Consider the following 15,713-nt stretch of genomic DNA (forward strand, 5'->3'; position numbering starts at 1 on the left):
CTTAAGGCGAGAATGAAAATGAGCAAATGTGAATTATGGTCTTTCAGGACTCTATCAAATAGAAAATACTTAAAACAATCTAGTTTTCATTATAGTTTTGATATTTTGCCTTAATAGTCCCATAAGGTACCAAAATGTTTGACCACATAACAGATGCACCAGGGATGCTAAAATTCTGATACTCACTTACTATTTAAATTCCAAACCTATAGTACTTGGTGCTCTGCAGAGATGCCTTCAATAGTGGTTGACTATAGTCCTATTTTGTTCTCCCCTGGCAGCCATGCAATGAGCCTATGTGTTTTCCCTATAAGATCACATAAACAGCCACCTGATTGAATAGCTTGATGTTACTAAGGAGATCTGTGAGACTGGCTGAGATATAAATGGAAAATCAGGCTTTTTTAGTGTGGGGAGCCATAGATTAAGTCTAAGACACTTCTTGTGCACTGATTTTGATATGATCCATATAAATTGGACTAGGTTACATTATGCTTGAAGGAACAAATAATAGCCTATGTAACAATCTAGATATGTTCAACCCTCAGTTGATGTTCTAATATGAGATAATGAGAAAATGACATTGCCTATTTAACACTATAAAAAATGGGAATAACGGTTGTATCACGTTACCATGTATAAAAAGGTGTCAGACAGCATCGAGAAACGCACTTGCACATTCACAACAAAAGGGAAAAAGGGATGGGAGGGGGTCGGTGACAAGCTCCAGCGGGGGAGATTTCAGCGCAGGTGTCCTTGTTTTTTTTTTTTGGTGACACCTCGGAGACAAGACCCGACCGTAAGTAGCCTAAGACTGCTGAGGAGGAATCAAAGCTGATAAAATAATAAATGTTTGATCTGCCATGAAATCCGAGAGGACCAGCGAAGGAAAGATATGCCCGTCTGGATGAGAGACCCCCGCTGGGTGAAGACACGCAGCGTATGTTAGCTGAGCCGTGAAAGCTCGCTGCCATTGACTGGAGCTGAGGCTGAAATGGGAGCAAAACGATGAAAACCGAGCGCAGGGGAGTGAACATCATCGCGCAAAGCGTCGCATCACTGATCATTTCAAGGTATTATACATCATTTACAGATTAGCAATTCGCGATATTTGCCACTGTCAGGACATTGTCAGCCGATGCTGATAGGTTGAACGGTGGCATTTATGGTCGCCAGGCAAATTCCATTTTTCACTGTGCAGATGTGGGCTGCAAGAAGAATAGGGCCTGTTCGATGGGTGAAGGGTTTAATAATTGATCACGATGAACAGCAACTTGATCATCTCCAGCATTACAGGCTACACATGGATGGGTCTTCTGGACTGCTTTCACATGTAATGGATGATGAGGCATGTTTAGGTGAGATAGGCTACATCATGTGAGAATAATGAGACATGCATGTTGAAATTTGCAATAAGAAGGAGCACCTCATTGTTGTTGCACCCGAGAAAACCAACAAAGCCTGAGCTGGATTCACATCATTCTGATCAAGATGGGACTAACCTGACTTTATGTCAACACTTTGCTGGATGTGAAGCCATACATGCAGACAATGCCAAGCTCTCAGGCGCCCGATATGGGCACAAATTTCACTGATGTTCCCTGGGAGCCTGTTTCCAGTCAAAACCCGTTCTGGTCCTCCACTGTTAACAGCGTGGTGAAGATGGTGCTCATATCTCTCATTGTATGTGTGTCCTTGTTTGGGAATGTGGTGGTTCTGCTGGTGTTCCAGAGGAAGCCTCAGCTCCTTCACGTGGCCAACCGCTTCGTCCTCAACCTCCTCTTGGCAGACCTACTCCAGACCATATTAGTCATGCCCTTTGCCATTGCAGCCACGGTGCCAGGTGTGTGGCCCCTGGATGCCCGACTGTGCCAGACTCTGGTGGTGCTCATGCACCTTTTCGCATTTGCTGGGGTCAATACCATTATAGTTGTTTCTGTGGATCGCTACCTGGCCATCATCCATCCTCTGTCCTATCCCACCCGCATGACCCCTCACCTGGGCACTAACCTGATCATCTGCACCTGGGTGCTCAGTTTCCTGCAGAGCACGCCTCCCCTCTACGGCTGGGGGGCCATTGACTTTGACCACAATCACAACGTGTGCTCAGTGGTGTGGTCCTCTAGCCTGTCCTACTCTGCTGTGGTGTCCACCTTCTCCTTCTGGCTGCCTGTGCTCATCATGCTCGGATGTTACTGGATGGTGTTCAGAGCAGCTCGGAGGCAAAACGCACTTGTGCATCCCATACAGACACAATCTTACTCCCAGCCCTGCCCACAGGACTTCCAGGGACCTAGCAGTCCCCAGAGGCAGCCCCAGCCCCGGCAGGCCGATTCACCTGATGGCCCCCATTCAGCCAGGGGGTACCCTGTCCGAGTTAGGCACAGACGCTTCCACTACCACTGCAAGGCAGCTCGTGTAGTTTTCGTGATCATGGCCTCATATATCCTCAGCATGGGGCCTTACAGCATACTAAATACTATATCTATGAGTGCTAGAGCAGCTGTACCGCCCTGGCTGTCCTCCCTTGCCCTTGTGCTCTTCTTTTTGCAGTGCTGCCTCCACCCGTACATTTATGGTTACATGCACCGCAGTGTGAGGAAGGAATTTCTAGCACTGCTATGTGGGCTGTTCTGCAAACAGGGCCGCCCCAGCCAGAGCTCTGCAGTGGAGAGCTGCTTCACAACTACAGATGGACGTTTAGGTGCCCACCCTCACCTGCCCAGCCTGACTGCTCGAGTCTTCCCTCTACGGACTTGGGAAGAGTGCACAACATCCTCCTCTCCCACTTCTGAGAGGAAGTCAAGAGACAGCCGTAAAGAGACCACCTCTACCAGCGTCAGCTCTGAGAGGGAGCTCACAGTCCACAGCAAGCAAAGCACATAAACTGCCTTGAGGATTAATCGGATATAGACCATGTACAGTGTGTTCACACATAAGCTAACATGCCTTCTTGACAACAGGGTCATTCATTCTGAAGTTGCTGGCATTAGGGATAGTGGTATTACCTAGTTGATCACCAACATAAGGATCTTTTACTAATTTGTCATGCGCCTAAGAATGATGAATTAGAAGTTGAATATATCTCATGAAAAAAATGACTTGGTCTATTCATTGTTGCATTATGAATGTATAATATACTGTCTGTCTGAATGAAAGCCTAAACAATGACTAACTTTATTTTCATTGGGTCAAACTTTGAGAAACACAGTTTTAAGAGTTACCAAGTGTCAGATAAGTCTCAATGTGTGCAGCTGTTATTTATGTATTTTTAAGTTGCATTATGTTTTGTCTCTACAAACTATTGTAAGTATTTTAAATGAATGAAATTATTGTACTAGCTACTGTTACAGCAAATGGGCATTCTAATAAATCTAAAATTTAAAAAGATTCAAATTAAAGTAAAACCAAGGAAAAACCTTTGCCTGCAGGTCTTTAAATGTTTTTGTTTAGTCGAGATAGAAATTGTTATGTTGGATCAAAGCGGTTGGTGTTCTGACCACTTTGCCTTAATCATGGGCCATATATGTCTTCGATAAGGCATTAATCTGCAGTATCTCCTTTAAACTTATTGTGTGTTGTATCCTCTGTGATCCTGCCTGAGGGTACAGTCTTTGTGTTAGTGCAAGCAAGCGTCGCCTGTAAGGAACTCAGGGTATGCTTGTGGAACAACGCCCATCTCTGTTCTTGAAACTTGTAGAGCAAGTAACCGTGTGTGTTTATGTCCCTGTTGCAGTAACTGTTCTTAGTCTCAAATTGCCTTTTGAGCAAATGAGTAGAATAGAGATTTAGTATGCCTGCCAGTTACAGAACACACCAGAATCCCTCTCCCTGAGGGGATGGCCACATTGTCTTAGCCTCTTTGTTTTCTTTAACTCAAATAACATAACCAAGGTGGAAATGTTGCATCTTACTGTGGTGTGCCACCGTATATCTGGACTCAGTATTTGCTGCCTTTGTAATGCCATCCTTTCTTTGAGGAAGCAAAATATTTTTGTTGTAAAAAAAATACAGAGAGCAGGGTATGATAAAACATGACTCCAGTGGATTTAACGTAGGCTGCATGGCGCAAGATCTTATGTAACAGAGTCAACAGTTTCTTACATTCCACTGAATACCTGTACAGTAGATTTTGTAAAGATACCTCCTGAAAACCCTGTGTGATTAAAGATGATGAGTACTTATGTAACTCATTTAAGAGAAATGCAGTCCATTGAGTTGATTGGATAGATAATGTGTTGCCAAAGGACGTCAAAGGTGCATCACCAGCCAGGGGGCTCCCAGTGTGTTGTTATTATTAGTATCATTATTGTTATTATTATTAGACTGTGATAGTTTTCTTGGAAACAATTCACAATTTATGGGACCTTGCTGGACTGGTGTGGATTTGAGCTTTGGTTTATTGAAAAGGTCAGTGTAGAAATCCATACTACAGTATTATAAATGACAATCAAACTTGTATAATAAGTTTGTCAGTGTTGCTCTGTAAAAGACAAAATGGGTAAAGTACAATATGTAATAAAGTGTATCATAAAATAAGAGAACATTTTGTTTTTAAGTGCTTTAAAACATATATACACATATTTTTGTGATCTTTGTGCTTTTGTATTATTTCTGGTTTCATTATCCAACATCAAAAGTTGTCTGTTGTTGAATAAAGGTGAACTAATTGTAGTATGTGTAAAGTTTTTTTATTCAATTTGACACATCCCTTTTTCATATCAAACCCTTGAGATTAAGTTGACCACAGGTGTGCATGAGTGTGTCAGGGTGCTTCTTTGACCCAATCAGCCAATGCCTGGCTTTAGAAATGAGTAGGATCTTTAAAACACTAACTTACAGGACGTCTGTGTAGACAGGTCTTTGCATTGGACGCAAAGCAACATTCTGTAGAACAAGTGAGTGAGGCATGAGTGAAGGAATTCCAGAAATCAAAGGGAGACTAATTAAATGTATGAATGAGATAAAAACATTTGCTAGAAATGAAATTAGATTTAAACAAAAGCCGGACATTCTCAATTAAAGGTTTTCGTGCATTTGTGGTAAAGTTCTACATTTTTAAGTTCAAAAAAAAAAAAAAAAAAAGTGAAAGATGTAAGAAATTCATCGACATTCAGCTGGAAAGGCTTATACAACTTCATGTAGTTGTCGACACAAGACTATTATAGCCAACATTCTGAACACCCAATCCCAAGTAATGAGCATGGTTAATCGGGTGTAAAATGTTCATGTATGTATTTTAGTGGCTCAAAGAAAAAAAACATGGCCTTCATTTTGAATTAATTGCATTTATTTGTAAAAATGTTATCACCTTGGGTGATGACGCCACACTGCTCAAAGCAAAAGGCAGCAGTGTTTTATGTAGTTACAGTTCAGCATTAACTGCTTAATAAATCTATAAGGGTGCCTCTCAACAGTGCATATGTACTTAATCAGTAAATTCATGGACTGCATTAGGATCCTTCATGTGCAACATACTGTTGCTGTAGCATATTCGTTTAGGATACAGATGTGCTTCTTAACTAAGTGTACCCTTTGTTTCTATGCAAACTTAAATGTAGCCATTAAAATCAAGAGAACGGACATGTATCATAGTAATGTCATGTTTTATATAATTTCTGACCTACAATACAGGCTGATATTTAAGGATGTATAGCCCCATCTTCACCTTAAAACAAAAAAAATAAAATAAAAGACAGGAAAAGGAATTCCTACAGATGATTCAATAATGTGACAATCTTTAAGGAGCATTATCTTGCTGACTCTCTATACAGTATATGTACACACATTTTTTTCATCATTACAATACAGGTAATGAAAAACAAAACATTTAGCCATGAGGGAATAGAAAAACAATATTTTACTTCCTTTAGAAAATTAAAATAAAAACATTTTAGCTTTTCTTGTTAAACCCATCAAAACAGACTGCTCACTATGAAAGCTAGATAGATCATTGGAACCCACACTGATTTTCAAAGTGCCACTCAAAATATTACTGGTCAACAGTGAAGACAAAATTATATAGAAAAAAAAACAAAAAACTATAGCAACATAGATTTAAAGCACAAAAGAGGACGGGCTCTGCTCATCGGGTCTTTTCTATAAGTGATGGTTTCAGTTCAGACCACTTTATCACCCAGCCAGCACCGAGGAGGACAGTACTGCAACAGGAAGGAGTCAAGTCCTTCCCTCAGGCCTCTAGTCCACCTTCACTACACTGTAGATCTTATTTACAAACCAGAAGCAGGCGAAGAAGCCAATTGTACCTGAGAAGAAAAGACAGGTTAGAGGAAGGATTTGATAAATATTAAATATTTGTAATATATTTAATAAAAAAATAAAAAAAAAAAAAACTTATGGGCACTAGCTGCCTTTGAAAATCTGCTTGGGACAAAAATGAGTAAAGCACAACATTAATGAAAAGCCACAAGGTCCTGGAATTCATGTACTTCACAAGCACACCATAAAACCCAAAGTTTCAAATTGTACACCAGCTTGCTGTTGCGGCAAAACCAAATTTTAACCACTAAAGCTTGGGGAAAAAAAAACACCTTGACAGTTTGGACTGCAATCTCCACAAAACAAAAACACCAGCACTTCATTTTGTCAGTGAGAGAGAGCATATACTCCCAATGTTGAGGCCAGATTGGTCAAAATCCTGAATCAATTCAAGTGGGTTTAAAAAAAAAAAAAAAAAAAAAAAAAAAAAGTTCTGCCTGTTCAACAGGGGCCATGCAGCCCAATCCAAATTAAATTGTGATCAAAGTTGGGACGAGGTGAAGAAAAAAAAAATTAAAAAAAAAAATTTAATAGATTGGGAATGAGAGCGAGAGATTAGGATTATTTAGATCAAAACGGAGCAAGGAGGGAAACTAGTCATCTTTTCCTTGAATTCTTGGATTATTTCTTAGTGGTAATCTTCTGACATCTTGTCCCCTTGCTACTTACAGCTCTGTCTTAAGATAGTGTCAAGCAGGGTTACAGGCTAACTTTTTATCTGGCCTAATGACAGTATAACACCAGAGAAAATGTCATCATGCGACAACATGGTGACATAAAGACTAGGCTGTTATCTAGTCCTGTATATTATCCTCTTTCCGCACACACCCCTAGTCTCATCTGAGTGGGTGTGCACGAGAGCTGGACAGGGCTGAGTGTGCCGTTACCATGTCAACCTGTCTCTTTATGTGGAGACAAAGGCAGCAACAATGTTCCGTTCATCCTACCTTCGTGATAGTGTGTGGTGCATAAATCTGCACAACCTTAGTCACACGGCATGATTTTAAGTGTAAATGAAGGAATTGGAGGGGTGAAAGGTATTTAAGCCTAATTGTGTTTGCTTGAAATACTCTTGATGAAGGTCCGGAGGGAACAAACGTTAGTTTTATATGGTGGTAAATAAACGGTGATGCAAGAGCAGAGTGCGAGAGATTCGTTCTTTTGTGCCAAATTGAGGTTATTTGCCAACACACCTGCACAGAAGAATCTTTGGATGTGCGAGTGGTTTCTTCAAAAAAGAGCAAGTACAGAGAAACTGACATCACAGCTATGGTCAGGAATCCTGAGTGCATCTAGACTTTTTAATCATCCATTGCAAAGAGTAAAAGTGGCGCCGGTATCTTTGAATCTACAGAAAAGAAACGGATAGAACCACACACTCTGATCCGTACGGAGTCCCCTACACGGTTCGGCATGCACGTGAATTGTGCATTAATTGCAAGGTTTAACCATCGTCATAGGACATTGTTGTAATGCTGCGGTTACGTGACTCGTGTGACAGCTGGGGTGGAAATGCAGCGAGACTACGTCACCTCTGCAGCTTGTTCAAGTCAGTGAGTCAGGGCAATGCCAATAAAGAGGCCGCATGTGTGGTTACACTTTTCTAAACTTCACAGACAACGTTCATGGCAATATAATGCTGAGCCAAAAGTGGTCGCGGTGTGGTTACGCTTTCTCTGAAACAAAGACGTTCTCTATGCCCTGGTGACAGACTGACCATCTAGAGGTTGTAGGGATGGTAAAGAGGTAGGGATGAGTTGTGTGTAAAATGTTCTAAAATAAATCAAACATAAATAAGTTTGGACTTATTTTCACAACTGAAATCCATTGTGTTATTACAAAAGAGAAAGTAGGCTAAAACGGTACCTTTTTCGTTATCAAATTACAGACATTTGTGTGAAATTTTGTTGTTAGAATTAGCTATGGATTCTTATGTTAAGGCCAATAATGTGTTATGTGAGGTCACAGTGACTTTGACCACCAAAATCTAATCAGTTCATCCTCGAGTCCAAGTGGACATTTGTGTCAAATTTGAAGAAATTCCCTACAGGCATTCCTGAGATGTTGCTGGCACAGAGGCATATTAAAAAAAAAAAATGACAAGCCAAATAAGTGTTCTTAACGTCATTTGATGCAGTGTCTCTGTACATGATATAGAAATAAAAATAGGCTTTTAACTAAACAAGAGGGGGGGAAAAGAATTTGCACTGCTTCCTGGTGCATTATGAATATTTGAACAGGATGGAGGTCCTGAATCTACACAATACAGTTGAACCACTGAGCAAACAATGACATTCCCACCTACAAACTACACACACACCTTTCTGCCTGTCATGCAATAAAGTATTGGAGCTTACCCTCTAGTCATAAATTAGGATGAGACTTTTTTTTTTTTATGTATAAAGATGATCTGAGCTCTTAAATAAAACAAACCGATTACTATATGCCATCTAGTTATCGTTGCAATGGGTCAAGACAAGCAGGAAATGGTTGATGCTGCTTAAAGAGCTCACGTGTCAGTTATCTCAGAGCCTCACCTGTGAAGAGAAAAAAGATGAGGACCATAATCATAGTGTATCCAAAGTAGAGGATGGTGCTGGCAGCTCCAATTATTTGTAGCTTCGAGAAGAAGTAATGCACAGCGTAGACAAACAGATAGACTGCTGTGAAGCCGCTGGTCAGGAAGGAACGCCACCACCAGTGGTAGTCCTGGACAAACATTACAAATTATGACATGTTAGGATATGTCAACTGAAATTACCCTAAACAAATACATTAGCATTATTAGACATGTAGTCAGGGTTGTGCAACTAAATAACTAATATATTCAAAGGTAAGATCTAGAGGAAGACACCTAAGATATTTGCATTTTGATTTCCTTTTTTAGTAGGACTAATGATATGACCAGTATAGTATGTGCTCCTAACCAGAATTTATTTTTAAGTTGAAGTAATTAAATTTCTTTCAGATGCACAATTGATAAATGAAACAAATTTTTCTGAACATTCAGGTACCTCAGCACATAGGTGGAAGTAGCAGAGCAGTACTGTGGCCTCAGAGCATGTGATGAGTAGGATAATGAAAACCAGGAACAGGAAGCCGAACATGTAGTACATCTGATGAGACCTAAACAAATAAGAGGCAACGTGTGACTTTTCTGTTAAGAGCGCAAGCTGTTCGATAAATTAATTCTAGACCAATCAGAAAAGACAGCATTCCTCTCTTCTTACCAAATGCTATTGAGAATGAAGAAAAGTTGGATGAAGATGCAGCCGAAGGGCAGGATACCACCCATCACTATACCAGGAATAGGCTTTGTAAAGAAGGACTGCTCAGGAATCTGACGGGGGATTTGGTTTGTTCGCACTGGTTGCTCAATTGCCTGTACAGGAGCAGAAAGAGAAAAAATGATTACGAACTCTTAAAACACAAACACTCACCTACAAGCAATGATTTCAAGATACAGTTTGATAAACTAGGAGGCCCAACTCACAGGTTTCTTGAATCCAAAGTAGGCACCAACAAAGGTGAGGGGCACAGAGATTCCAAACCACAGAGCCAAAATGGCCACCAGAGTGCCAAAGGGGATTGCTGCTGAGGAACCTTCCACCCAAAGGATCAGGTTCATCAGGAAGAAGTCTGCAAACACAATACTAGGGGAAGAAAGGTGGATGACAGACAATGAAAGACAATATTTGTGAGAGTGGGCAAGATAACATAGGAGCATATACAGCGTAACATCTTGCTCTAGCACTCCAGGGCAGAAATGGAGTACAAAAATTAGACAAATGAACAAAAATCTGCTTAGCAATTGAACTTACCCTGGGCACAAGAGTGCTGTCAGCAAGACATTTGTCTTCCACTTTTCACCTCCAAAAGCTGAGAGCAGAAAGAGATGGATGAGAATATCATGAAAAAGATCACACTGACTGCAAAAAACAAAGATTTTAATGAAATTTTGCTGCAAAGTTTTCCCTGGACTCTTACTTTTGTAAAGGCGTGCAGACACATAGCCAGCAGGCGTGCCCAGCAGAACCCACAGGACCACAGCACATGTCATGAGAGCCCCTCTGTTGGCCGGTGACAGGAAACCCAGACAGGCCAGGACTACAGAGGACAAACAGTCATCAGTGCACTCCTTCAGACATAGCAGCACCATTGCAAATCAAAGACTGAAAAATCAATACAAAGACTCAGTACAATGCTAGTCCTATCCACTCCCCACTGAACTCCAACTGTAAAACCTAAAATTGGCTTGACAATGTATACGAGTCTTCTTGGTTGATACATTTCAGAGGTTTCAACAGACGGGCCTTTAACCTTGTCCTGAACTTCTTCGGTGGAAGTATGAACTGAATTGTTCCGCCTCTTGCTGTAGGGATGTCCGTTACCATGATGGCAAAATAAAACTAAGGGAATTAAACAAGGTACGTTTTGGGAGACAATGAAAGTTAACTCAGCAGGTTGTCTTGAAGTTCCAATTAATGTCTTAAATATATTCAGTTTGCCCCATACACTCCTATTTATTTATTTTAACTCAACTCATTGAATACAACAAGGTGGCCTTTAAGTGTAATACTGACTGCAACAATTTGTAAATTGCTGTTAAGTGTCTGCGCAAAAAAAAAAAGAAAATGTGGAGTCACTTGAAGTACTTAATGTGGTGAACACAAAAGGAGGGAAACTAATTCTAGCAAAAAAAGAAAATTCAGTGTGTGCCACTATTACCAATATTGTATGTTACAGCCCAATGTAAAATAGTCCTTACAGAGAGTAATGAAGGTCATGATGAAGATCTGGGTGCCCTGTCCAAGAAACACCGACAGCAACATGCCTTTCCTGGGGGGGCGGAAAACGTCCCCGTGCACCTGCTTCCACCCCGACTCCTCCTGGGCATCCTCCTTGGAAGGGAGGCAGAAAGCAATACAGCAACAGTCACAATCAAGGAAGTACTTAACATTTGCAAACTTAAAAAAAGTTAAAGGTTAACCCACCACCAAGCAGTGAACACTACCTCACCTTTTAGTAAAGAAAAATAAGTTGAAGACAGAAAAAAAAAACGTTTACCAAAAGCTGTAAAATGCAGTGTGAAAAACTCCTCGTGCCTAATATACAGTATACTTCTGCAGTTGTACTTCTATGCGAATTTTTTTAAATATACATTCACACCACATTTTACATCATGTCCTAATGTGCTAGTTTGCTGCAATCACACACCCAAACACCAGATTTATTAACCACAAAAGGTTCTCTTCAAAACAGCTATCAATAAGCTTACGTAGGGTATAGAGGATTTTTCCTTGGTCGATGGAAGCTTTATCAAGTCTGCCTGTGAAATGTAACAAAATATTTATAATTCTGGGTACTGAGCACCCAGTGTGCTGGGTGGCATTTCACATTGCAAGATTAAAGCATTACCCACATAACTGTGATAAAGATGATCAGTAAACCGCACTTACTGCCAGGTGAAAACCTTTACCTCGGATTTTTGGGAGTAAAATGTTTCAGCTAAAATCTAATATCATGCACTGCGGGTTAAGAAAGATTTACAACCACAGACATGAAGTGACCTTTTAAAGCCATCTAGCTAAAAAACAAGACTGCTCTTCTAAAGCTGTAAGCTTGAATATATGAGGTTTCACTGAAATGATACCATCTACTTTGAATAGTTAATTTGCATGTTGGCAACATGTGGCCATGCAGTACACAAATAAGAGAAACTGATATTCAAAAATTTTACCCTTAAAAAAAAAGTAAGTAAAAAATGTGTTTATTTCTAACCACTGCATCTTCACTTGTATGCTGTGCCACACACACGTGCTTTTTACCTGGTCCACCTGGTTGTATCTGGCAATGTCCTTGTGCAGGGTTCTCAGCATGATCATGGCAACCATGCCAGACAGGAAGAGGACAATGACCAGGGAGTTCATGATGCTGGACAAACACAAGACATACCAGAGCATCAACTAACAAGCATCAAGACCCAGGGAATTTTAGGGAGAGTAGTTCTGTGGTTCACAATGTGAAAATTATCTTCATACCTAAACCACTGGATGTTGGTGTGAGGCATGGAGACCAGGATGTAGTCCCACCTAGAGGCCCACTTGATAGAATTGTTTTCCTGTTAAAAAAAAAAAAGAGTGAAATTATTGCAAAAAACATCACACAAAACATTTTCCTCATTCTCATAGTCCGATGTTAGTTGCACACAATAAATTATAAAATACAATTTGTCGTATAGTTTAGATACCTACCTCAAATGTGACAGAGTAGGTGTAAATGATCGACAAATCCTCATTAAACTCCCCAGGGACCTCCATTGGGGTGCCTCCTTCACAACTTGTTTTTTTTTCATCTGTATGTTTGATACTGTTGTGCGCAAAACACAAAATTCTTCATGTTAGATTAATAAATCTAGTGTTTGTTTTGAATGGAGAGTTGTCATTCAGTTGGTAGATTAGCCTTAAAACAATCTACTACCAATCACAATTACCTCTTTGGCTCCAGCGTGGCAGCGACCAGCCGAGCCCCTCTCCACCCTTCTGATGCTCCACTGTGGTAAGTGATCTTGATGTCCACATGGTTGAAGACGTAAAATGTGTTCTTCTTGTTGAACTCCGACTGAAAAAAATTAAAATCAATAATTCAATTCCAGGTACTCCGATTCAAAACGGACCACCTGTATGTTGTTGAGAATCTTCTATACTGCAATTTTCTTACTCAAAGAATTTTATAACTTGATTTCCAACTTCACCACTATCCTACAAATGTCAATTGTACTATTGTGTGTCTGTGTGGCATGGACCCATCAATTCCAATAATTTAATATTTTTCATTACATTAGTGACTATGCTTAAATATTTATATGAAAGATTGTTACATAGTGTATATGTAAGTATTATCAAATACTGTTGAGACTTTAAATGTCAATTAATTGCAAATTAAAGACTACTTTTGTATTTTAACACATTAAATATGCTCTATAAATACTCCCTAAAGAAAGAGATAGATCATTTTTTTCCATTACAACTCTTACACTTGTGATTATTTGTGGATGTGAAAAAAAATTTAAAAAATGACAAATTAGGTTTAACTTATGTTAAGTGGAGTACATGTTCAAAGACAGAAATAACAACTCACATTGATCACACAAGCATCTTTAGCTCGGCCATCTGAGGTAACAAGGCAGCCAATGGGGAAGCCCGGGTTGCAGTACTTCTGACCATCTTCCACATCATAGCACCATGTCACCGGCATGTTGTCAATGATCCTGAAAAAAATAATTTGCTTATCTCAATAAACTTGATAAATATCTGTGCTTGGGTCCGTTTGCTCAACTGCTGTTATCCATCTGTCAAACAAAACCTAACTACAAACAACTTCCAAATAAATAATGACAGCACAATGCAGTATCAAATGTACAAACCAGTGGTGCTGGTAGTTCAGCTGCATTCCCATCTTAAGAAAATCCAGTTTGGTTACATCCTCCGGATTGCCTTTCTTATAGTTCTTTGTGCACACCGCCTCGCATTTAACATCTTGTTTGAAGCTGACCTGTAAAAAAGGCAAATAAGAGTCATGTTGCATTAATAGAATGCATTAAACAAACTTATATGAAATCTAACAAAAGCAACCCCATAAATGCCATGCAGGCTTAGATTTTCTGATTTAAACCCACCTTGTATGGTGAAGACTCGATTCGTTCGCCAAACAGTACCTGCCCAAGGTTCTCAGACGGCCTGCTTTCCTTGGCATCCTTGCAAAAGTCAAACCTTTAACACATACAGATGGTCACATCTAATGAGAATAGGTAATTCAGCTGGAAAACATTTATCCAGGAGGACATAAATAGCATCAAGGAGAAACGAAACGCCACTTACACATCATATTCATAAGGTAGGACTGACTCCACGGAGTCCAAGCGATTGACAAACAGCTGAATCACAGTCTGTTGAGAAGCAGAAACAGTTTGTCTTTTAGTCTATATTATAAAAAGGTGGCCAGTCAAGATAGGTATGACTTTTCTCTCATAGTTCATTATTTGAGTCAGTGTTAATGTGTCAACAGTCTCATAGGTATACTGGATAAACCCGACACTTCAGTTAACTTAGTTTATATACTCCATTGGCCTGGAAAATCAATTAGCAATGCATTAGAATACTATGCCAGTGCTACGTTTCCATGTGATAGCCGGGGCCTAAGGAGAAGGTTGGCTAGCTAGAAAGATTAAGGAAAATAAATTGAAATGAGGATGCAAATTCTATCTACCTAAGACAATCCACTATACTACATAAGAATTTTGAGTCTCGTGAATTCAACCTACCTGGCAATCTTCGCCGCCTTTGCCGTCTTCACAAAAACTCACTGGAGCTAAACCCGGAAGATAAAACGCCGAGCACAAACAGAAATACGAGACTAGCGAATAAACCAGTAACGTTACAAAACCAAAGTGTATCCGCCTCTTCATTTTATCGCGGACACTGTTCTCCTAGGAGTTTATGTAGCTATGTCAAAGGAGAGCTTTCCTTCTTCTGAGAAAAGGAAATGTTTGCTAGTTGTACACTGTTAGCTAGCTACGCCTTTCTACTCGGGACGCAGTAGCTGAGCTGACCTGTCTGTCTGGCTCACCCTGCTCAACCAGCTTAAGTGACGTTCTTGCACCGGAAGTTTAAGAGTGTACGTTCAAAATAAAGCCGTATAATAAGTTAACTGTTTAGTATGTAGGGTTTATACATTTTTAGCTGCTGTTGATACACCCATTCCCGTTTTTGTAAGATACGTTTTGTATAAAGATGATTATAAACGATTACATTTTCAATCTTAGCAGCACGTACATCGCCAATTGTTTTAAGTTGAAAGGAAAAGAATCGGACGTCGGTTCTGACCGAATTGACACCGTGGAAGTAGTTGACGTTGCTTATCGAATCCTCCGTAAACGTCCTTGTTTTCTTTTTACGAACAATAACGTGTCTGTGCTTTACACTGCACATAAGTTAGAAACAACCCGTTATGAACGAATATTTATCTGTGCTTTATTAACCCATTCAAACTAGACATAATATATATAACCCCAAGACCAATACAGTCCACAATACAATCACCTCGAGTCCTTCTCGTACCCATTCAATATATTCATTTTAAAAAGTATCTTGAAATTGCTCATTGTTGTAGGCCTACATTATTTAATCTCTTCACTGCATCTGTTCCATAAATTAACTCCTTTGGTTGTGATGCAGTGATATTAAGCAATAGTTCTATAGGTTTCTTTTTATCTAGAATAGCTAGAAAAACCGGAAAGGGTTTACACCCTGCAAGTCTAGCTCTTGTAGAAAGTAATAAGTGCATGTACATGAGTACAATTTTGATGTACTTGTAGGTTACTTTACTTATTTCTTCATTATACTTCTAGAGAAAATATTGTGTTTTTAACTTAA

At 39.8% G+C, this 15,713-nt stretch overlaps 2 protein-coding genes across 3 annotated transcripts; one reads left to right on the plus strand and one right to left on the minus strand.

Annotated features, from left to right (window-relative positions):
• Window positions 1-784: 784 nt before the first annotated feature.
• On the plus strand, window positions 785-4,623 carry gpr101 (G protein-coupled receptor 101). The gene has a single exon (XM_039813657.1). The coding sequence runs from the start codon at window positions 1,543-1,545 to the stop codon at window positions 2,884-2,886; it is 1,344 nt and encodes a 447-aa protein (XP_039669591.1). The 5' UTR covers window positions 785-1,542; the 3' UTR covers window positions 2,887-4,623.
• Window positions 4,624-5,272: 649 nt separating this feature from the next.
• On the minus strand, window positions 5,273-14,908 carry LOC120566938 (transmembrane 9 superfamily member 2). 2 transcript variants are annotated; one of them, XM_039813655.1, is made up of 18 exons: window positions 14,603-14,908; window positions 14,160-14,227; window positions 13,958-14,051; window positions 13,706-13,833; window positions 13,420-13,549; window positions 12,773-12,900; window positions 12,534-12,648; window positions 12,321-12,400; window positions 12,108-12,213; window positions 11,558-11,608; window positions 11,048-11,180; window positions 10,267-10,386; window positions 10,101-10,158; window positions 9,773-9,932; window positions 9,510-9,661; window positions 9,294-9,405; window positions 8,817-8,988; window positions 5,273-6,266 (listed from the first exon to the last, which is right to left on the minus strand). In XM_039813655.1, exons 1-18 carry the CDS (start codon window positions 14,744-14,746, stop codon window positions 6,199-6,201), a joined length of 2,019 nt encoding a protein of 672 aa, XP_039669589.1. In that variant the 5' UTR covers window positions 14,747-14,908; the 3' UTR covers window positions 5,273-6,198. The 2 variants fall into 2 exon arrangements, with proteins under 2 accessions (XP_039669589.1, XP_039669590.1); XM_039813656.1 differs by lacking the exon at window positions 11,558-11,608.
• Window positions 14,909-15,713: the final 805 nt, after the last annotated feature.

This window comes from Perca fluviatilis, chromosome 10 (assembly GCF_010015445.1).
Source record: "Perca fluviatilis chromosome 10, GENO_Pfluv_1.0, whole genome shotgun sequence".
NCBI classification, from domain to species: Eukaryota; Metazoa; Chordata; class Actinopteri; order Perciformes; family Percidae; genus Perca; species Perca fluviatilis.